This window comes from Phyllopteryx taeniolatus, chromosome 21, assembly GCF_024500385.1.
Source record: "Phyllopteryx taeniolatus isolate TA_2022b chromosome 21, UOR_Ptae_1.2, whole genome shotgun sequence".
Lineage (NCBI taxonomy): Eukaryota > Metazoa > Chordata > Actinopteri > Syngnathiformes > Syngnathidae > Phyllopteryx > Phyllopteryx taeniolatus.
In genome coordinates, this window is record NC_084522.1 from 12539791 (window position 1) to 12563860 (window position 24070).

At 38.6% G+C, this 24070-nt stretch overlaps 1 protein-coding gene across 3 annotated transcripts in view; it reads left to right on the plus strand.

The window, feature by feature from the left end:
* samd12 (sterile alpha motif domain containing 12) overlaps window positions 1-24070 on the plus strand; it is a 90436-nt gene that overhangs the window by 18510 nt on the left and 47856 nt on the right. For all 3 annotated transcript variants that reach the window (XM_061760343.1, XM_061760344.1, XM_061760346.1), the window contains 3 exons: window positions 728-936; window positions 9457-9586; window positions 21496-21636. In XM_061760343.1, the coding sequence (XP_061616327.1) occupies window positions 728-936; window positions 9457-9586; window positions 21496-21636 (480 nt within the window). The remainder of the gene's footprint in view (window positions 1-727; window positions 937-9456; window positions 9587-21495; window positions 21637-24070) is intronic.

Here is a 24070-nt window from a genome sequence, read left to right on the forward strand (position 1 = left end):
GCTGGCACAACTAGCACCACTAGAAGCACTGACTTACATTTGCTACCTAAATTATTTTCCCATTTCTCCCATGAAATAATAGTAATTGATTCCTAAGTCTATTCTCTTCATTTCGTAGCACGGCTTCCAGTTCATGTTGCTGAGTAATGCCGGCTGATGTAAATTCTAATTATATCCGCGATGGGACTGTTTATTTAACCAATCACATTTCATAGTCGTTGCTGACCGTCAATGTGATCAGCATTTTTCCATCTTCTGATTGGATGGTCATAGCAAAACTTGTAGCCAACTTTGACTAGCAAAACACATCTGTGTAATCTGCACACATTAATACATTTAATAATCAGCATCACTGGTGTCTATGATATATTTTCTTGTAATGTTTTGTTTTTTATCATGTTATTAGATAAACATTGTTCCTGTACTATTCCAGACGATGTAGTCGTGTGCTGTTATATTGTGTGTTTTTTTTAAAAATGTATTGTTGGTTGGTTTCTTTGATTGCATCGTGGTAGTGCTAGCGTTAATAGATAGATTAAGTTGGGTAAGTCCCTAAGCCCAAGTACCAAATGCATGGCATACATACAAAATTTAGGAAAGTTAGGGTTTTAATTTTATGGCAACATGTTGTTTATTACTACCATCACAGTCTTATAATTTGACTTGCGTTCCTTCTACTCTGCCTTCTGTTCCCCACTAACTCATGTGCGCTTTCCGACCTGCGCAGCTGTTCACTGCAACCTGAGCCAGAATGGCATCGACCACCAGATGTACCCAGAAGACGTTGAATCGCAGCTGGATGAAGAAGAGGAGTGTGTCGATGGCCCACCGGTGCTGCTGGATGACGACAGCCCGAGCTACCATGACATAAACCCGTCCATTTTTCAGTGTCGTTTGCCACCACATCGCTCCGTGTCCGAGTCTGAGCTCACACGGGTAAGGGACCATCCAAAATCATTTTACTTACGGGTGATGCCCCTGCTGCTGTGTAAGCCAAAAAATAAGCAGAGCTGCATTGAATTTTCTTAGATGCATACATTGGCGTTCGCTTATGATCAGCGGCAAATACTGCACTTGACCGTGTATTCGCGAAATGTAATATAATTCTCGGAGTATTTTGACAAAAACATATCACAGACATGTTGTTAAGAAACCAACGAACTGTTTTAAATTGTGGACACAAAATACTGTATGTCTCGTTTTAAATATAAGAATACCAACATAGATTTGCATTAGACTTGCAGTATCTATTACACTCAAATGTGTTTACAATTTTCTAAATGAGAAATGTTGAAGAAAGATATCCTTTTGGACAGTGCTGAAAAGAAATGTATGCGTTACATTGATCAAGGCAATGTCCACATGAAAATAGAGCCAATCTATTTCTTTTAAAAAGTTACTCATAATCAGTGAGTAACACACATTTCAAGGAATGTGTGTGCCTCCACAAAGATGCTGAAACATTGTAGTCCAGGACTATTGAAATACAGTACATCATAAATAGAGCCACTCTTTAAAAGACAGAATAATATTAATACTTGGGTGATGTTTGGCGGGCCAGATGAAAAGCTTTTGTCGGCCAAATGTGGCCCGTTGTTCGCCAGTTGAATGGCCCTGCTTTAGTATCTATGCTAGGCCAGAAGTGGTGCTGTAAAGCTGCCACAAAAGTCACTTAATCAGAGAATCACAAGAAGCCTATGTAATGTAAATAAACATTCACGAAAAGGGCGGGGAATCCAAAGTGCCCAAGGAAAGAGACGTTTGTGTGGATGGACGATGAAGTAGAACGTCTACCGAGCGCAGATCACCGCCAAGGTGAAGAACATCCGACACAGAGATCCACAATTGTTGTGTTGTTGCTGGCGGTGTTAGGGCATGGTCACGCAAGAACTTGATAATACCACATTATGGTCTCAGGTAATAAATGAGTAGATGTTGTTAGCAACAGTGTTTTCAAATGTATTTACCCAGGGTTCTGAAAACATCGGTTTTGTGTGGAGTACATGTAGAAACACTAAAATACAAAATAATATAATAATTGCCACTAGATGGCACTAAAGCGATATTCTTTTTATATCTGACATGGCTTTGACCTGAGCACTAAACAGATATTCTGTATGGATATATTCTCTTTGGATATTCTATGATCAAAAAGCCATGGAAACACAGGGAGAACATACATTGCACATTGTAAAGCCTCTTTGAGTAGCCAGAAAAGCGCTAGCTAAGTGTAATGCAGTATTATTTGTATTTGTATTTTTATTATTATTATCCATTCATCCATTTTCTGTACCGCTTATCCTCACTAAGCTCGTGGGCGTGCCTATCGGGCGAGAGGCGGGGTACACGCTGAATTGGTCGCCAGCCAATCGCAGGGCACATATAAACAAACAACCATTCACACTCATTATTATTATTATTATTACTATTATGCAAACTCTGCAAAGGAACACCAGAGCAGAGATTCCAGGCAAACATGTTAAGCATGATTTCACCTGCTGCCAGGGGTGTGCACTTATTGTTTAGTGTATAGAAAAACAGGCTGTGATACATGCTGCTAAAGATTATTACTATTATTATCATTAGTAGTATCTTAGCACTGCAGGTGTGGCTGACCTTAAAATAACGTGCTAGTACTCTATATCAATTGTACACCTACACACCAAGGCTAAGCCAGGGATTGGAGTTGAGTTCAAGACAGCCATGAAGCAGTCATGTAAATTCAAAAGGAGCTTGTCTTTCTTCTATATTGGTACCAAGCCCACTTATATGCTTCTCTGAACAAAGTGCGAAAAAGTCTTTTGCACATTCTAATCTTCATCCCCAATAAAACGGTTTATTAACTTATTCAGTATTGCGTGTTATTGTCACCCATATGTACACTTTCACATGCATTTTTTCTTCTTCATTTCTATCCACAGTCTTTCATATAGTAGATTAATTAACAGGCGTGATTTTCATCTCCTGCCAGCTCTGGCTCAGTGAGATGGAGAGGGAAAGAATAAAAGGTGAAAGCAAGCTTTGGATGATAATTAGCTGCGAGGACGAGATCAGACCGATGACAATATCTCTAATAGACACTCACTCAGTCAACACTCCACTCAGTTTTTTTCCCATGAAATGGCAGCAGAAGAGCTGCACTGCCTAATGCATCACACTAGAGGGTACTCTAGAACTATACTACTGTATTGTAGTATGTTACAGTAGATAGCGAAGGGAGCACTACCTTTATCAACCTCACAGTTTAATGACACCATTAGAAAAATGCATATTTATATGCACAGTCCTAAGTCAACTTTATGAACACTTGCACAATATAATTATATTAAAGACAGAATCTGTCATAAAAGTACTTTGTTGCCTTTGTAGTGATAATGGTAAATATGTAATGCTCACTTTTGATTGACCCTTTTCAGTGATTTAACAATGTTTGTTGTGGGAGTGATATCGAAATGGACTGCATCAAAATAAGAGCTGTTGCTAATATTTTATTTAATTGAATGAAATGTTATAGAAACCGCTCACAGTACAATGCAATACTTATTATTATTTTTGCGAAGGCAGAGTATTTGATACAGCTCTTCTATTGATATCATTATTATGCAAGTGTTCCAAAGAAATATCTCTGTTTGGTTTTTGAGTCATATGATTGGAGTTTAGGGTATAGTACATGTAGAGATGATACTGTCTGTTATTTAAACCTAGTAGAAAAAAAAAATCCTCCTTACCTACTGTACAGTATTATTTGGCATCAAAAATAAATATTTGTAATTTGATTAACTATAACATTTCAGCTAAGGTTTAGGTGTAGTGATTAAGATGCCCCACAGTTGAGATGTTCTGGTCTCAAATGTTTGAAGTTTGATGTGCGAAGTAGCTACCATATTTAATAATACATTTTTGGGGAGATTATTTATACGTATTTTAAGGCTGTATGAACCTCCCCAAATTCTTATTAATCTTACTCACACTTCTATTAAGTTCTACTAATACTCTTATAAACACCTTTTAAACTCTTAAACATACAGTAATGCACAGTAGTACTGTACACTATGTACATTTTGTCGCTTGTAATTTTTCTTTTAATTATATTTTTGTTTTGTTTTAATGTTTTAGGCTAGGAAACTTTTTACCACAAAAAAAATTGTTTAAACTAAAAATCCCACAATATGACGAATTATGCGCGATATGAATATGAAAAGAAATCCGCAATGCACTGAATCCACAATAGGTGAACTGCGGTATAGCAAGGGAACGCTGTATAACAAAATATTTTCAAACATTTGCTTTAGACTTCAATTGAAAGCATCCTCAAAAATGTAAGCTGTCAAGTATTTGCTTTTCCTGTCTTTATTAATTATTTTCTTACATGTACATAAATAAAACCCCTATCATGGTTTCATTTTGCAAAATGTGTGTGTGTGTTTCATCACAAGGATCTCTTTGCATAAAAGTCATTTACTTTTTACCATTATGACATTGAACTTGGAACTTGAAAGCACACTCTGTGCACCTCCTCTTTAGTTCTTTAGTGTCTGCAATCCAATTCACTCTGCTCAAAGCCACTGCCAATTTCAAACATTCAGCCACACAGAGCATTTTATTCGGAATCACATGCGCCCACAAAGGGAGTTGATTGCCTCTTGATTAATTTAGCTGACTACGTCCATATTGGATTTTTAAATGCATATCAGCCAGCGCAATTACATGCTCCATTGTGTATGTTATAGTTTGCAGTCATTACTGTGTGGATGTTTATTTCACCACTCTCCAGTTCATGTCAGGGTTGTGCGTTCCCCCAAGGCACTGCAATTTCTTGTCTTTAATTTTTTAGCTTGTCCTTGCTGCGTTGCTAAGGTAACATGAAGAATATTGGTGAGCCATGCTGGGCTTTTAGTTATCAATTAAAGCCACGGACAACACAGCAGGGAATGTTATGTTGGAGCACATTTGGCAGTTCTCTTTTATGTGTGTAATTATGTTCCTTATTTGTATGTTTGTTAAATTGCACAACATTTGCCACCAATTTGCCACTTATGTTTTATGTGTATGCTTGTTTCCAAATGTTTTAAACTTGGAAAAAGAACATGGTACATTCTCACACCCTTGCTCTGTCACTCAAACCTCTAATTGGCCTGCAGTCTTGAGCACAGCTCTTTGTGCATGATTGTGCTCCTGTTTTTTTTTTTTTTTTTTTTTTTTTTCCCTCTCCCTCTCGCTCTCTCCCTTCCTGCTGATGTTTTCTCCCCACCCTTTGGCACTGCTAGCTGGCAGCATGGCACAAGCTCACCTATTTCCTCTAGCCCCAGGAGCGCTGCTATGGGCTGAATCAGAGTAGAATGTAAAACACAGATGGCCATTGACTCACAAATGGGTTCATGGAAAATGAGTCTCCTGTGTCAAATCTGTTTGTGAAGCGCCTGCGTTTTCTTTTATTTCCTCTTTTTACGCCCGTTAGTGCAGCTATATACACACCGGTCTTTTTCCTCTCACTTTTTTATTCTGTCAACCAAACTCCACTTTCTCCCACACACTTATTTTTTACTCGGTCTCTCATTCTTTCTGAATTCTCCCTTTTGTTGCCTCAGGCTCCTAGTCGGGGTTAATTAACATTGAGTTGAGCTGTGTTTAATGGTAAATGCGGTTTCTTCCTCCATTACCCCGCCCCCTCTCCCCACCCCCACCCTAATCCACCCTGCGTGCCCTTACTTCCCTGCAGAATCAGCAGCGATGTGAGCTGCCAAGCAATCGCATTAAGTGCAATGCGGCCTCGCTTACCTGCCTGCCCGCTTCGTTTGGCCATCTGTCACTTTGCCTTCCTGCTCGGAATACAGACTACTATACCGCAGTTCCTCATATAGGATCTTCATATAGGATATCTTATTTCCTAAGATCCCAAATAGCAGGCGCTAAATTGTGTGTTCACTCACTCTTAACAGATTGCATGTGCTGGTGGCAACAGGTTTAAAAGTGGTGGAGACCTCCGTATTTAAAAGAGGGTTTTGCGCTTGAGGTAGCTCTGATGGAAGCGATGGAATCACAGGGAAGACACAAGGAAATGCGGAGTTGAAAGGAGTTTTGTCAAAGATGATATGACATGACTCCTCCTTGTGACTGGCTCCTATGTGTCAAACAATTGGCCCGCATATCACATCTGGTGGCCTTTGTGGAACAGGCCTGTACAGTAAGCACAAGTAAACATAAAGTGTCTTTGCTATTCTCAGAGACACTTAAATTTAACTGTATACGACTGGAAACAATTATTACACCATACCTGAACAAAATAACACTTTAAAGAGGCATGATAACACAATCAGACGGGATAATTGTAACTACCGCAATTGCTCGTGTATAATACGCACCCCCAAAATTGTGGAAAACCCTTCTACCTATGTATAATGCATGTTTACAATGCATGATTTTGCTTCTACCCATATGATCAAAACATGAAGTATTATGTATTTTGTTAGTTTTTTCAAAAAATTAAGCTAAAGTTAAGCACTTTATTTGAATCAGTAATCCTTTTTTTAATTTGCTCTTATTTTGAAATTCACAACCCTACTTTTATTTAGTAAATTAGAAAACACACAGTTGTGCTCATATGTTTGATTACCCAGGCAGAATTTGTAAGATGGGTTCAATTCTTTAAAGAAAAATGCATTTTTATTCGAAAGGGATTACAATTAAACGGTCAAGATTTTCAGAAAAGCATTATCATTAAACAAAACATAACCATAAAGAAATTAATGATGGTTGTTGTTCAGTCATCAGTCATATTTATTAAAAAAAATTAAAAAAATAAAATAAAAAAATAAAAATAAAACATTTCACAAATTCTGCCAGGGTATGTGAAATTATTAGCACAACTGTACATATATATAGTCATACGTACGTACCTCTGTCATGTTGGAATGAAAGTGTAGGCTCCACTTTTTTTATATAACCACTAGGTGGCGGTGGCATCAACAACCATCATTAATTTCTTTATGGTTATGTTTTGTTTAATTGTTTACGTATTCACATAAAGTGCTTAATTTAAGTTTAATTTTTTGAAAAAACTAACAAAATACAGAATACTTCATGTTTTGATCATATGGGTAGAAGCAAAATCATGCATTGAAAAAATGCATTATACATAGGTAGAACGGTTTTCCAGAATTTGTCAATTTTGGGGGTGCGTGTTATACATGTGTGCGCATTATATACGAGAAGTTACACTACTTGTTTTTTTAATTCCACACTTGAAAGGTAGGCAGGCACTCCAGAGATCCAACTATTTGTATACAAACAATAAATTGTCAATTTTCCACAGTACTGTATGTTCCCTTTATCTGTGAACAACAATACAGTTTCCAACCGTTACAAATTAGGTGGATGAAATACAGTATATGCCAATATCAGCATCCGATTTACCCTCATTCCACTTTCTATGATTCTAAATGAAGAGCAAGTAGGAAGGAACGGCATAGAGGAGAGAGTGAGGTTTTCCATTTCAGTGAGATCTCTGTGGAAGAAATGAGAGGGAAAATATGGCGATGGCGAGTGAAATAGAGCTGACGGGGACTGAATATGGCAGAGAGAGGCCTGGAAGTAAAAGAAGAAGAAACGCTGCCAGGACATATAAGTCGACACACTTGATGGAGAAGAGAGGGATGGAATTCCATTTGTATGCCACACCGCACCACAGCCAGAGGGCAGGCTAAAGTGGAAGGTAGTGGTTGTGAAATTTTAATCACTCCTTGCTTGTTTGTCATCGTAGTAGCTGCTCAATTAAAACCAAAAGCGTTGGCAGAACACTCCAATCCTTTTGACTTTGCTGCCTGTTCAAAGTACAATGTTGTAAAATGTGCAGTGTTGCAACCCATCGTAATAAAGTGTTTGTTTAATTCCGGGACTCTCTCAAATGTAAAGGTTGTAACGATCACCAAGAGGATGAGAAAAGCGCATGTTTGAGTATTCTGTCTATGGAAACGATTATATGAAATCAAGGCAAGGAATTATTTCTTAGCAGTCTTAGCTGAGTGATTCGGGTAGCGTAGCTAGTAAAGATGCTGCCACCTCCAGATTGTAACATTTTAAGAATATAGAATGCTTTATTATTGGTTGATATGTTTAGAAATGAGCTGGAGACACGTTGGTATCTGTTGGGTTGCTTTAACTTGTTATAAACCAACAAAGTATTTTTTTGTCCACGCGTTTATGTATTTTGTATTAAAGAGAAGTATAATAATTATTATTTTTGTCTCGCAGCATACAAGCCAGTAACGTGAAACTTCTAAATGATGCAATTTGACAGAAAGAGAAGAAGTGCAGCTAAGCATCGTTCTTACTTTGCTGTATTTTACAGTTAATTTGAATATGGAACATAATGTGTTAGAGTTCAACCATCTGTCTATTTTAGATAGTATTCCCATCGTTGCTAAGTAGGAACTGAACCCACGCTGGCTTCAAGCAAGTAAGCAAAGTGAACCACTGGATTGCTCGTGCAATTCAATTGTGAAAAAAAGACAAGTGTAACAAAACGAGACCACACAACACACAATGTATCCCATTGGGCAATTTCTAATTGTTTATGCTGTTCATCAATCAAGTTCCAATTAAAAAGTCATCTTAAGTTAGACTGTAAACTTTAGATGAATGACAATTGTGCAAATTACTTTGACATCTGTGCGTGTGGTTGGATGTGTTGGGTGGTGTAATGAATGCAACACCTTTAGTACAACATACTGCATACTGTATAAAGTTGCCTGTGTTCTTTGCAAAACGTCTGACAGATGGATATGAATGCAATGTATTCCATGGATTTCCCAAGTGGCACAGGCTTACTGTTCTGTAGACTACTTTACTGTTCATGCGCTTTGATTTGTCAGCTAAATCTCAATTCCATATGTCAATGTTAACGTACTTGATACTTGAAACTTGATCTTTCTCAAAAAAAAAAGCTCGTTGTTTTCTTTGAGGAATGTCACTGGAATTCTATGCATGTTTGACGGAATGATGTGACGCAACCTGTAGGCGTGGGCCGGTGTCTTCAAATTTACACCTTAAGGTGCAGTATATTGATGACAGTTCACCTGCAGCATATCTTCAAATCGTAAACAACCTCCGATGACATATTGGGTGCGGGGGCTCCGAAGGTTTCTTATACAAATAATGGGGGCAGCAAAACTTACTCTATGTGTTTGTGGCAACTGCAGGATTAGCCAAAAAGCAACAGGGCCCTGAAATTACTGAATCGATTACATTTTCGGGGAGACAAGTTTGAACAATTTTTTTATTTTTTTTAATTGTAATTTACAGTAGTTGCAAAATGTTTTTCTATCGCACTAAGCTCAAGGTTTCCCAAATAAAAATAACAATAAACTCTCTTCATCACAGGATTTACAGTATGTCAAATGCATGCATTCTAAAATTACGACAAATGGTAACACGTTTGACATTGTTTATTTCTGACAGCCAGGATATGTGAAGCTGTCCAAACCAGTGGCACTGTGGACCCAACAGGACGTTTGTAAATGGCTGAAGAAACACTGTCCGAATCAACATCAGATCTACAGCGACTCCTTCAAACAACATGACATCACAGGTACCCCATGACACATGCGTGGTCCTGACAGGGTGTGGTTTAATGGTGCTCATGCATCTAAGTTCAGCCAAAATATGAATATTGTCATGTATTGTTATGTCACTATATTGTATTGATGTACCACCATCCAATATTTATACCATTCCTGTCTAGGTCTAAGTATGAAGAGTCGCGGGCTTATTGATGAGTTGTACTTAGTAATGTATTAATCCTAGTTTTCTCCCCTGTACCGTCAATACTGTGGATGAAAAGGATCAATGAAAACACGTTTTATAACACTGGGAGTGTGGAATCTTTTATCTATTGTTACATGATGAGAAAAACATACATTGCTGGCCACTCCTTTATGTGTACGTTTTGAAGCCCAAGTCCATTTTAAAACATTAGTCATGCAGCTATGAATGGTGCTAAATCTGATAAATAACTGGTGTTTGTGTTTGTGTACAGTATATATTGGTTATTGCGTCGCTGTTTCATGATGATGGTGATGATTGTCGCCAAGATATTTTACTGTGCTGTATATTTAACACAAATTACTGTGCGATTACAGTACAACCCGCAGTATAGAGAGTGAATGCCCAAAATGCTTGCAAGCATAGCAGGGCAACACAAATGGCATTTTGACCAACCAAACCATGAGTATTAGTTTTTATATCCAGTCAACCGTAAAATCTTGAAACAAGCAACCCTTTTGCATGTCACTTTTCATCTTGCTGAAGCCAGATCTCATTCAAAACATCACTGTTCTCTATGTGCGCCTACTATCTACCACCTGGAGCCCCATTTCCCCAGTCAAAACGTTACCACTGACATTTGCCATGTCAATCATCTTCCCAACAAGGATCCTCAAGGTCACCCTGCTGTGAGCAACACTTTGGTCCTCATGGCAACAGACGACTGTTAATTGCCATGCACTCCACCTCTCAGAGCGCGACTGATCATGCTAATCTGTTTGTTTGTTGCCGTCAAGAGCCTCCTCCATTCAGTGACGGTCTGACAGCGTAAAATCGCTCTGAGGTCATGAAGAGTGGCAGAATGATGATGAGTCCCGTTTTGCCCTTAATGCATTTTCACCATTATGCTTGCACAGAGTGGCATTTGGCATTCTATGGCAAATGGTCTGAAACTATGAATCATGATGTGCCTGTTAATCTCCCTCAACTCTGCAGCAATTTGGACATTTTATGTACATCCCTTTTTTTAAGTCAGCTAACAAACAAATCTGTAATAAAAATAATAAAATACATTCTGGCAAAATATAGGATGCACCATGTGTTAAGGGACAAGCCATTGTTGTAGAGGGCACAGCTGTCTGCGTTTGTAGGCTTTACACCTGTGCACAGAACTAGTGCACGTTGCTTGGAGTAATGTAACATTATTTTAAATAAATAAATACAATTTAAAAAAGTGTCTCATGTTCGAATAATTTCTCAAGAGAATTACACTAGATTGGATGAATGGAGCTCAGCTTCATAACATTGTATTAACATAATGACCTGGGTTTGTTATTCCGGTATAATGATGTTGCAGGAACATAAAAAGGGTTACTAAATGCACATGGCCATTTATGCATATTTGCATATGCACACACACGCACAAACACACACACTCGCCTACTTGCAATTAAGAGATAATATTATGCTCTAAAATCTGCAAGTAATTCAGTTTGTCTCCACTACAAGGATTAATTAACTGAACACAATAAAAAGAATCCAGGCCATAATTCAATCTTTTAAATAATAAGCATTTTTGTTCACTTCTACACTCTATTGTCATAAACAATGGGGAAATAAATGATACATTGTTATGGGCAAAAAAAGCATAGCTTTACAACCATACAAACAATGGCTAATTGTTTACAGATGTTTGTTGTTTTTTACATGCAGTAATTAAGATGACTTTTTTTTTTTTTATTTACAGAACATAGGACTCTTGATTAAAATGCATTTTATGAATGCATGTATGTTGCATATTCGTGATAAGGACTGGCAAAGGACTTTAGTATGCAACACATATCCTGATCCCGCTTCCCAAGAAATCAATGCATTCCATCATTCCGCTTCGTCTCCCTGGATCTTTACCTCCCATCCCTAACAGAGACACCCAGAAGTCATTAAAAATGCATTAAAGCATATTAGGCATAATTACATATTAGCCTCTAATCTGTTGTAATTACAAGACCTGGACTGTTTTTGTAAAGGAATAACTAGGCACGAGAAATAACTTTAATACACATTTTCTTGTACATGCTATAATCACTGCAAAAGGTGTCATGATGTGTCTAATTAGAAGAAAGCCAAAGGGACAAATTAGTTACTAGCAATAACTGACCTTATTCTTGATTGAATATCCATCTCATGTGCATTGTACAATAAATAAAATATTACTGACTCTGAATAAGGTCAGTATATTTTTTTTATAACAGCACAGTGATGAATTGGTTGGCATGTTTGCCTCACAGCTGAGAGATTCTGGGTTCAACTCTTGGCTTGGGCCCTCCTGTGTGGCGTTTGCTTTTCTCCACGTGCTTGGATGGGTTTCTTTGGATATTCCAGCTTCCTTCCAAGTACAAAAACATGAATTTTAGGTTAATTGAAGAATAAATTGTCTGAAAGTGTGAATGGTTTTCAGTCTGTGCCCTGGATTTGACTAGCCACAAGTTCAGAATTTTTCTGAAAATTTAAAGTTGGGTTGTGCATAATTATCTATTTAAATCATTAATATCTAAATGTTTTGTTGATTGTGTGAAATTAATTATGATTACCGTAACTTCTCATGTATTTTGCGCACCCATGTATAATACGCACCCCCAAAGTTTACCTTAAAATTCTGGAAATCCCTTCTACCTATGTATAATGCATTTTTACAATGCATGATTTTGCTTTGGACCATATGATCAAACCATGAAGTATTATCTGTATTTTGTTAGGTTTTTTTTTCAAATAATTATTCTGAAGTTAAGCACTTTATTTGAACACGTAATACTTTCTTTTTATTTACTTGCTCTTATTTTGAAATTCACAGCCCTACTTTTATTTAGTAAATGATAAAACACACAGTTGTGCTCATATGTTTGATTACCCAGGCAGAATTTGTAAGATGGGTGCAATTCTTTAAAGAAAACATGGAGGGTCAGGCAAAACACATTTAATTTTATTTTAATAGGGTTCAAATTAAACGGTCAAGCATTTCAGAAAAGCATTATCATTAAACAAAACATAACCATAAAGAAATAAACCATGGTTGTTCAGTCATCAGTCATATTGAAAAAAAATATACATATATATTTCACAAATTCTGCCAGGGTATGTAAAGCTATGAGCACAACTGTACATATCTGCAGTCATACATACCCCTGTTATATTGGAATGAAAATGTAGGCTAGACCTTTTTTACAACCACGAGGTGGCGGTGGCATATGAGCATAAAAGTGTACACCTTTCTCATAACCTCTAGGGGGCGGTGGCATTTTGAAATGAAAGTGTACAGCTTTTTCATAACCTCTAGATGGCGGCATACATTTATAAAAAGGGAAAAAAAAATTCCCATTTTCCCCTATACCTATGTATAATGCGTACCATTGACTTTTGACAATTTGGGGGGAGGGGTGGGAATGCGCATTATACATGAGAAATTACAGTAATTGCTTCTTGACGCAATTAAGGCAAAAATGGCAGAGGTGCTGTTGATTGCGTATCAATTAGTTTTGTCATTGAGAAAAATCTGGGAAGTTGAGCGACATCCACCCATACCTTCTCCAGGCAGCATGAGCTGGTCATCGAAGCAGGAGTTCAGAACATTCAGAGAGCAATTCACCCATCTCTCGATTGCAACTCTACACACTGATAGAATACAATATATATGTCGTCAATTTGCCCAAACTAGCAAAGTTAGCACGTCAGCATATCTGTTTATTATTTTTTCACTAGACTTATCTCTTGGTGACTTCATATGAAAAGATCTAAAAACATCCAAACACTTACGTGCAGCAGTAATAGTCACAATAGTATTTTTCCCTACACGGTGATCTAAAGGAAAGAGAACCCTGCCCATGTGATACACTGATGTTTGATGTCATGAGTGTATCATGAATTATTAATAGTTAGCAAGATTGGTGGTTTAATGAAGGGTGGTCTGCATTAAGCCACTCACACTGCAGATTTTATAAAGGTCTTTGTTCCTTTGCAGTCACGTCACTTAATCCAGTACCGTGCTGCTTGCTCGGTGGGAATCTCCTCATCCACTGGACGGTTCACGCTATGTACAAAATGTATTTTTGATGAGTGGCACAGAGAATGAAAGGTGACATATGCTATGCTATCCTATGCTATCAAGGACACTGGGAGAGTGCAGACTTCTACAAAACTAATGGATCTTCTATTGCATTTAAATGTTAAACTGAAACACCTAATAAATCTATGCTTGGCCATAAATCCAGATGATTTAAGATTGCTGTTCTTAAATAACAGCATTTACAGTATATGCCTGCCCACCATAGAAATCACTTTATTTACGTTCACATTACTGTTTCACATACTCTGATAATGTGTCCTTGGCAGAGGGGACCAAAACAACAGAGGGATTACCTAGCTACAGATTAAATTGTTAAATACTGTAACTGTCAATATAATGTCCAATAGATCGTTCTTATAAAATGACAAGCCGCATATCAGATCAGATAGTGAGCATTTTGTCAAGCCAGAGCTTTGTGATATGACGTTATTGTTGTTTTTGTTAATTAGTTAGTTAATCGTTATCACTATTATGCAAAAACTACAGAACCAATTTATATTGGCAACTTCATGTGATGTTAGTGTATGGTCCAGGAAGAATAAAAGATTTTTGTGAGTCTGGATGAAGATTTAAAAGAAAAAGGGAAAAAAAAAAATAATAATAATAAAACCTGTTTATTCTATATAGGATGTGTTTTTTAGTGAGCACAATAACACACAACCTCAGAGCTACATTTTTTTTTAGAGCAAGTGAATTGTATCTATCAAGCTATATTTGTATGTGTCTTACAAATAGGACGCTATACTGTAGCTTCATGCACAATTACGCCAAAGGCAGAGTTATAGCACCTAATGTAAGATCAGTGTCTGTGTATGCCTCAATTTGCATTTTATTCTGAATCTCACATTTATTGTGTCTGGTTGTGTGAATGTTCATGCACTTTGCAGTCCCATTCATCAAAGTGGTTTGCGCCGGCGCAGGGCTCTAGATTAATCTGCCTCCTTGCAACACTGCTGCCTACACACCACTCATTAATCTGGTACTTATGTGATCATGTATCTTATTTTTTTTCCTAGCGTATATTTCTGGGTTTTGGTTGGGGGGGGGGGGTGAATTTTACAAAACAGCAGACTGCTTTTGGTATATTCCCATTTTTAACTCTATCCCAAGAAAAGAAAGCCGGGGATGAAAATCTGAGTAAATGTACAAATGTTGAAAGTTCAGTGCAAACTGGGGCAGATTATGTTGGCAGTTTGAATAAACAAAATCATGTATATTTAAAAGAAACTGTAAGAAGCTGTTTACCTCATTCTATGGGTGACTGATGAATATGATCAGTCAAAAAGTTATCTGACTACACAAATGATACTGGAGGAATAGTGACAAATGCGGGGAGCGGTAAGAAGAAAATTGAGGTGCTAAAGCCACCATATTTCCATTCATTTACTATGCTAGCACACAAGAATTCGTTGGGCAGCATTTACTCTTATCGAAATAATGATCACAAATGCATATATTTGACAAGGTAAGTAAAGTGAAGTAGCATAGTGAAAATGTTCACGTTATTTTTTTCCTTAGTTGGACCCTTTTTGCATAGCCACCTTGTTGTGTGTAATTACTGTCTCTCATTAAATAGATTCTGGGCAACATCTTTTTTGGTGCCTTTTGCAACTGAACCATTATTTTAATGGCATGCCATTTCTAAAAGGGATTTGTTTCAGGAGGTAATGTGCTTGGCTTATCTGCAGATGAATTTTACTCAGGTATTGTATGTCAAAGGAAAGGAGGGAAAGGAACGTATGCATGCTCGGGTAGTGGTTCGTATAACGTCGGCCTCACAGTTCTGAGGTTTGGGGTATGAATCGACTGTCTGGTCTTTCTGTGTGGACTAATCATGTTTCCAATCCCAGGATTGATCTTGTCTCTTCTTAGCCTTTCTTTAACTCATCATAATTGTATTTACTGTTCATTCTTTATTTTTTTAAAGGTGAAAAATCTGTTTTTTTAAATCAAATTTGTCCACACTGAAACATGGATTGGTATTCATATCTACTCTGCTCAAGTGCACACCCTCATCATTCTCTTGAACTCACACACTGAAGATGAAGATTCAGTGAACAGGACGATGTTGAATAAATGTGCCGATTAGATTCTGGACCCATCCATCCATCCATTTTCTGAGCCGCTTCTCCTCACGAGGGTTGCGTGCGTGCTGGAGCCTATCCCAGCTATCATCGGGCAGGAGGCGGGGTACACCCTGAACTGGTTGCCAGCCAATCGCAGGGCACATACAATCATACAACCATTCGCACTCACATTCACACCTATGGGCAATTTAGAGTCATCAATTAACCTAGCATGCATGTTTTTGGGATGTGGGAGGAAACCGGAGTGCCCGGAGAAAACCCACGCAGGCACGGGGAGAACATGCAAACTCTACACAGGCGGGGCCGGGGATTGAACCCCGCTCCTCAGAACTGTGAGGCTGACGCTCTAACCAGTCGGTCACCGTGCAGCCGATTCTGGACCCTATATTTGTTAATGCATATTTTGATGTGGTACTAGCAGCTGTGTTACTATGCTGACGGTGATAGATGATTTCAAATACCTGGGAACTTGGATGAGCAGCACTGAAAAAGGTATCAAGATCAGAAAGGCTGTAGTATGGTTCATCCTCAAAAACCCTCCAGTGTTGCCAAATTCAAATCATTCTGCAAGGAAGAGTGGGCCAAAATATCTCCACAGAGATGTGACAGACTTATTGCCAGTTATAGAAAACGCTTGATTTCAGTTGTTGCTGCTGAGGGTGGCCGAACCAGTTTTTAGGTTTATGGGGCAGTTACTTCTTCACACAGGGCCAGGTAGTTTTTAATAGTTTGTTTTTTCTTCATTCATAAAATAACCATTTAAAAACTGCATTTTAAGATTACTGGGGCATTTATTTGATGATCTGAATCAAAGTGGGCAAATGATGCAAAAAAAAAAACAAAAAAAAAGGATTTGAGAAGGGACCCAATACATTTTCACGGCACTGTATCTTGGGCCTCCATCCCTCATCCATCAATGATCACAGGTCATCATCAGTAGCCAACATGTTTTTATTACTGGGGTTATTCCCTGTTCACTTGTGTCTCAATGTATCCACTTTCTGCATCGCATTGTCTTTGTCTTTTTTGGACTGCCCATGTCTTCTTCCATTCATCCTTTTTCTAAACCGCTTATCCTCATGACGGTTGTTGGTAAGCTGGATACTACCCCAGCGGCCTTTAGTGGAGAGGCGGTGTACACCAGACTGGTCGCCAGCCATTCGCAGGGAAACACCTATGTCATTATTATTACAATTGCACCACTTTCCATTTTTATGAAAAGCAAATGACACATCCTCTCAACTTTTAATGTATTAAATGTATTAAAAATACTTTGTATATACTGTATTCCAACTGCAACTTTCATTTCTACAAGCATTGTTAGCTGTGAATTCATCTAAATGGGAATTTGTTAAACAAAGGATCGGTCCCCGCCACTTTGTGTTACATTGTTGAATCAATTATTTCATCTCCACCTCAATAAATGATCCTAATGGACTTAGAGTTGCTATTGATTCTGTGGTTCCAACACACAATTATAACATGCCACCACCACATAGTATAATATTAAGAAGTTGTGATCGTTTCATGGATTTCTGTGGGGCGGGTTTGGATTTCTCCCTGATGCAATGTATTTTTCCAGCATCACGCTCTCGCTCTCCATCATTTGTTCCCCTCGATGAACTCGCCGCCCCTCTCTCCTTGTGTTCTTGCCATGCAGAGCACAGTGAATTAATTGCAGTTTGAAAAATTACCAGTTGATGCTTGTTGGGTTCGTCAGGGACGAAATTGACACTCAAGCAATCAGGGCTGATTACTTAAAACCTGTGCGGTACTTAATACATACTAATACGTATGTCGAATTTAAATTCATGTCACCTTGAACAGCTTAAATTCCTCAACATTGCAAAGACAACTAATTGAGAATTTAGAATTTTATTTACTTATTTATTTTTTTAAAGTGTTAGATGACCAAGTCAAAAGTTTTAAAGGGTACTTAAAGTTGATTACAGTTTTTGAAATAATACGAAAGTAAGTCCATGTTGAGCTTTGACTGTTAATAATATGGACTCTATTTCTTGCAACTCACATTGTATCCTTTTTTTTTTTTTTTTTTTTTTTCTTTTTTACAATATTCTTGTTGTATTATAGTTATTTTCATTGCCAATTGGTATTCATTAACTGTGTTTTGCTCCCTGTGCGGTTGTATAGAATCAAAAAGGGGCTTCTTGCAGTTGTAGAAAATTGGCGGAACACAGCTACTGTATGTCTTAACGACACATTAGGCATTTAGCGTCCCTAACTATCATATTACATAGCATAATGTTAAAAAGGGCTCTCTTTCCCGTAATGTGCTGCAATTGATTGAACAAATGAGTCAACATATATGGAATTATAGCACACTAATCTCCTGCTATTGAAAAAAATAAAATTGTTGTTGTTGCTTGTTTTTTTTTTTTTGGATCAGCATAGATCTTTCAGGTGTGTTACTTTTCTATCTGGGATGATAATGGGAGACAATGTGTGCTGACTCAGACATCAGCACTGATCAGTCTAAAGGAATGTTAAACTAATGACACTACAAAAAGAAAAGGCAGAATGTTATATTATGATAATGTCTTTAAATACAGTACAACAATGTCAAGTCTTAAGTCAGAATACTAAAGCAATCGTAGTTTTATTTTTACGAGACAAAGTTGATACATTACAAGTGTAAACATACTTACAGTATATGTGTCAAAAAGAATGAAACAGTTTTTTGGCACATTAACATGAACAGTTTTATGTGATTGTGCAAACGTTTCTGAAAGTGTATGGCTCTGAAACAACTACACAGACTGAAATCATCTTTTCTGTTGCATTTGTTAGAATATTTGTTTCCAAATATTAAATGTCCATCCATCCATCCATTTTCTATACAGCTTATCCTCACGAGGGCCGTGGGTGTGCTGGAGCCTATCCCAGCAATCTTCAGGCGAGAGGCGGGGTACACCCTGAACTGTTTGCCAGCCATTCGCAGGGCACATAGAAACAAACAACCATTCACACTCGCATTCACACCTACGGGCAATTTAAGAGTCTTCAATCAACCTACCACTCATATTTTTGGGATGTGGGAGGAAACCGGAGCTCCCCGAGAAAACCCACGCAGGTACAGGGAGAGCACGCAAACTCCACACAGGCGGGGCCGGGATTTGAACCCCGGTCCTTAGAACTGTGAGGCGGATGTGCTAACCAGTCGGTCACCGTGCCGCCATATTTAATGGCTTAGCCATAATAAATGTCAGGTTTCTGAGAGAGAGAGAGAGAGAGAGACATCTCAAATTGTTGTTTATGTTCCAGTTGGAATTTACAACTTTGTGTAATTACAATTTCATTCTCAGAACATTTCAACTTTTCTCATAACATTACAACTTATTTATTTTGTGTTTATAATTTTATTTCTTTTCAGTGTGACCCTAAAACTTCTTTGTAGATCAGCATCAAATGTAATCCATACATAATATTTCTAGTCTGGCAGACAGTCATCAGGCCAAAAACCGCAAATGGCGCTTGATGCTGCAGTCCTCCATAATTCAAAGGCTAGATTGTTAGCCTGAATTATTGTGTCATCTGCTTACATTTGCCCTACTAACTGAGTCACTAACTAGCTTACTGATTACAGCAAAGTCCTCTTCAAGACTTCTGTAACAGCTCAAATCCTCCACGAAGAAACTGAGAGCATTATGAAATTATGATTTTTCCACAGTTACAACAGTGGAACAAGGAATAAAAGAAACAATTCCAAGTGCCGCACTACAAAAAAATGGATTCAATCATTCATTTCAAATCAGTAAGATTTTTTTTTGAAAGGAAGATGCACTGGTTTGAGCTGTGACATCAGCTGCTTCTCTGAGTAAAACATGCATATTTATGTCTTATGTTGAGATTTTTTATATGCTTAAGTATTATTATTGCTGGGAGAGCCGTGGATGAGTGGTTAGCACGTCCGCCTCTCAGTTCTAAGGATGGTGGTCCAAATCTCTGCTCCAGCCTCACTGTGTGGAATTTGCAAGCTCTCCCTGTGCTTATGTAGGTTTTCTGCGGGTACTCTAGCTTCCACCAATATTCCAAAAACAATGGACTTTTTGACAAATTTCAATCAGGGTTCCAAACTCATCACAGTACAGAATCTGCTCTTATCAAAGTCCTCAATGACATCAGGTTGAATACTGACTAGGGAAAGGTGTCAATTCTGGTCTTGTTTGATCTCAGTGCGGCTTTTGATACGGTGGATCGTAATATACTGCTGAACAGGTTGGAAATGTGGGTAGGGCTGAATGGAACAGTCCTTAAATGGTGCAAGTGCTACCTGGAGGAAAGGAGTTATTTTGTAACCATTGGAAGTGTTCAATCTTATCGAATGGCAATGACCTATGGAGGTCCCTCAAGGGTGAGTTCTAGGACCCCTCCTTTTCAGCCTGTATATGCTACCCTTGGGTCAAATTTTTCAGAACTTTAAATTTGACTATCATAGCTATGCAGATGACACACAGTTAAGCCAAAGTTTTCTTCAATTAAACCACAAAACTAAGATAATTGTTTTTGGCAATAAAGAAAAGAGGATTGCTGTTAGGAAATACCTGGAGTCACTCTCTTTAAAAACCAAAGACCAAGTCCAAAACCTTGATGTTCCGATACATTCCGACCTGACTTGCAACACTCATATCAGATCAATTGCTAAAACTTCCTTCTACCATCTGAAGAACATATCCAGAGTGAAGGCTTGCATGTGCCAAGCAGACCAGGAGATGCTCATCCATGCTTTTATCTCAAGTAGACTTGACTATTGTAATGGTCTTCTGACTGGACTCCCTAAAAAGAGCATGAAACAGCTGCAGCTCATTCAAAATGCTGCAGCTCAGGTTCTGACCAGAACAAAGAGGTCAAAGCATATTACTCCAATTCTAAAGTCTTTGTTATGCAGCCTGCTCTCATGAGAATTCTATATGATAGCTTACATCAGGGCACGGTGGCCGACTGGTTAGAGCGTCAGCCTCACAGTTCTGAGGACCCGTGTTCAATCCCCGGCCCTGCCTGTATGGAGTTTGCATGTTCTCCCTGTGCCTGCGTGGGATTTCTCCGGGTACTCCGGTTTCCTCCCACTTCCCAAAAACATGCATAAATTGGAGACTCTAAATTGCCCGTATGTGAATGTGATTGCGAATGGTTGTTTGTTGGTGTGTGCCCTGCGATTGGCTGGCAACCAGTTCGGGGTGTACCCCACCTCCTGCCCGATGATAGCTGGGATAGGCTCCAGCGCGCCCGCGACCCTGGTGAGGCGAAGCGGCTCAGAAAATGGATGGATGGAGCTTACATCAAGTCCTTCACATTAATTAGTAGAAACTTGACAACTTGCTTGAGTTGTAAAGCTTGTTTTAATGAATTAATGCTAGATAACAATAAGGCTTCTGCCTTTTTTATTATATGTCCACCGTATTTGTGGTGTGTGCTGCTACAAGACTAACTGTTATTGTTTTGGTACGATTTTCATTTGAATTTCTTACCTGACAATTTCTTCTTACAATAACCTTAATTTTTCTTCATTAGGGCGGGCTCTGATGAGACTGACAGACTGGAAGCTGGAGAGAATGGGCATCATCCAGGAAGCAGAGAGGCAGAACATCCTGCAGCAGGCCCTGCAACTCCGCGTCCGCGAGGAAGTTAGGACACTTCAACTTCTCACGCAAGGTCAACTTTTATGTCAAGACCTCTTCCAAATGTTTTCAAACACTACACACTCACCTAAAAGCTGATCATAAACATGCTCACACAAGCTTCTAAACAGAGTACAAGGAATCTGTGGCTACTCTCACAAAGACATCTCACATTTTCCTAACTATTCACATAATAGAGCTCCATTTATATACTTGCCATCTGTAGTCATGGCAGTCGCTGCATGGTGTAAAGCCCACAGGAGGTGATTAATCGAAATGGTTACGAAACCACAAACGGTCTCCTTTCATAGTTTTTGGTGGAAAATGATCAGAGGCTTGTGTAATTGGTACATAAGACGGTGCGGAATTCTGAAATCGTGTCAAGGGGCTTCTTGATGTTGTCAGAGTCCATCTCTGCACTTCAGCTTTAAGTTTATGTAGTATTCTTGCATAGGAGTCTACGGATGTGAGACACAGCTTTGCGATTAGAGAAGCTTCCCCGGGCTGCCTCACATCATCTCGCCAGCAAGTGTATGCGTAACAATGAGCAGGATTGCCGCCCGTAAAGACGATAAAACCATGTGGAAGCTCTTTTTTATGTCACACACTTCAGAGGATGACGCATGAACTGATGATGGTAACAAACTGACCGACTTTCCAAATTGTGTTACATCAGACCTTCGCGTTATGTAATTCGTGTTAATCAAACAACACATTTAACGATGTCCAAAGACTTTGGTATATGACTGTACATTAACTCTATTCAAGTCAGTATACAAAATAAACCCACAAATAAATGTTCCTCATCTTTTTGTTGACACTCTATGCGCTTCACCTTCTCACTGACATTTTGACAAGTCTTCCACACAATGCATTTCTTCAGTTCATGCGTCCTCCTCTGAAGTGTGTGACATAAAAACAGAGCATGTTTTCCTGCCCTGCTCCTTGCTTTCTTGCTGTCACCGTGTGGTTGTCTACTTCCTGTGGCCGCTCCTCTCCAATTCCGTAAGCTGCCCTCCTCCATTACCTAGTGGCTCTCCATTTCACCACTACTTCCACTACCTTGAGCACACTTAAAAAACAGGCATGAAAAGCACATTCACATTCTAGGAATCTTTGTCATCAAGCAATATTCTTGGAAGAGATGCAGGGTGTGAAACCTCTTTCCGTCCCTGTTGTTCTGGTCACTGACTTGTGAATACAAAGTAAATGTATAGAAAGTGTGCAAAGGGAGACAACGACCCTCCAGCTATAGGAATAATTGTTTGCATTGTTTTGATTTGAAGAAATGCTGTATGTGAAGCTCATCCACAGGTGTAATGGGAGCACAGGTAATCCTTTTGTGTTTTGAGACACTTCTCGGGCTGTTTTTTTGCAAGGGCAGGGAAGCAGGTAGGACAGAAAGCGATATATTTCGATGCCCAGGGCACACGCACATTGAGCTGTTGCTCGAGGCAAAAAGAGTTGTAACCTTTTGGGATCTGAACCAGAGAGAAGGGAAATGAGATGGCGGTGGTGGGTGCTGATGAGGCATTGGAAAAAAAGGAGGTGAGAAGACAGATGGGTGAGAAGATCGAGCAGAGAGGAAATCAGGAAGGTAGGTGGGATGAAAAAGCATGTCAGACAGAAAGGTAGGTGGTGAGAAAAGGAACCCTTATTGGATTTATCAAAAATCCCACAAAAACAACGCAAATATATCTGTTATAGGGTCAAAGTTTTGGTCATATTAACCACTTTTATGAGTGAAATGTAAAACCAATAAATTGTATTCTTCTACTCTTAACTATGGGTAAAGAGTGACTGACATGTGACAGACATTTCATTTGGTTATTTCACAGAACAGCTAACCAGCTCACTTTGAGGCGTACATGTATAGTCATGTAGATTTATTGTCACCGTACCTTTGGGACCAAGTTTTTAAAGGAACAGATTTTATGAAGTTTTAAAAGGAACATATAAGCCACTAGTTCATCTTGATATACTAAAGTTTAATGGCAAAAACATTATGTACATCGAGCCCATATACAATACCTTAAATGCCAGCATTTGTACATAGCCTATATTATGAAAAGGTGTTTATGAAAAGGCAAGATTAAGCTGTTAAGCTGTGGATAAAGCCCATGTTAGTACTCTATATCCAATACGAAGAGTCTATGAGCCCAAAAAATATAGCTGCTCTTCTTAGAATAACAAATGTAGAAAAAAAAGAAAACGGAAAAAACAGACCATATCCACATCAAGGAAAAAATAGATCAATATCGCTATGGCAATGATGAGGAGGAGAGAGACATCTATTATCTATCAAGATATAGGGGCACGAATAAAAGGGCTGAAGGAGAAAAAAAAGAGAGCGTGAGGTGTTGTAATTACTGAAGTGCACCCAGACATCGCTGGCTAGACGGACAGTGATTAACCTTTAAGGGTTACTGGGCCATAGGACAGGAATAATTAGATTTCCCCATGTCAGT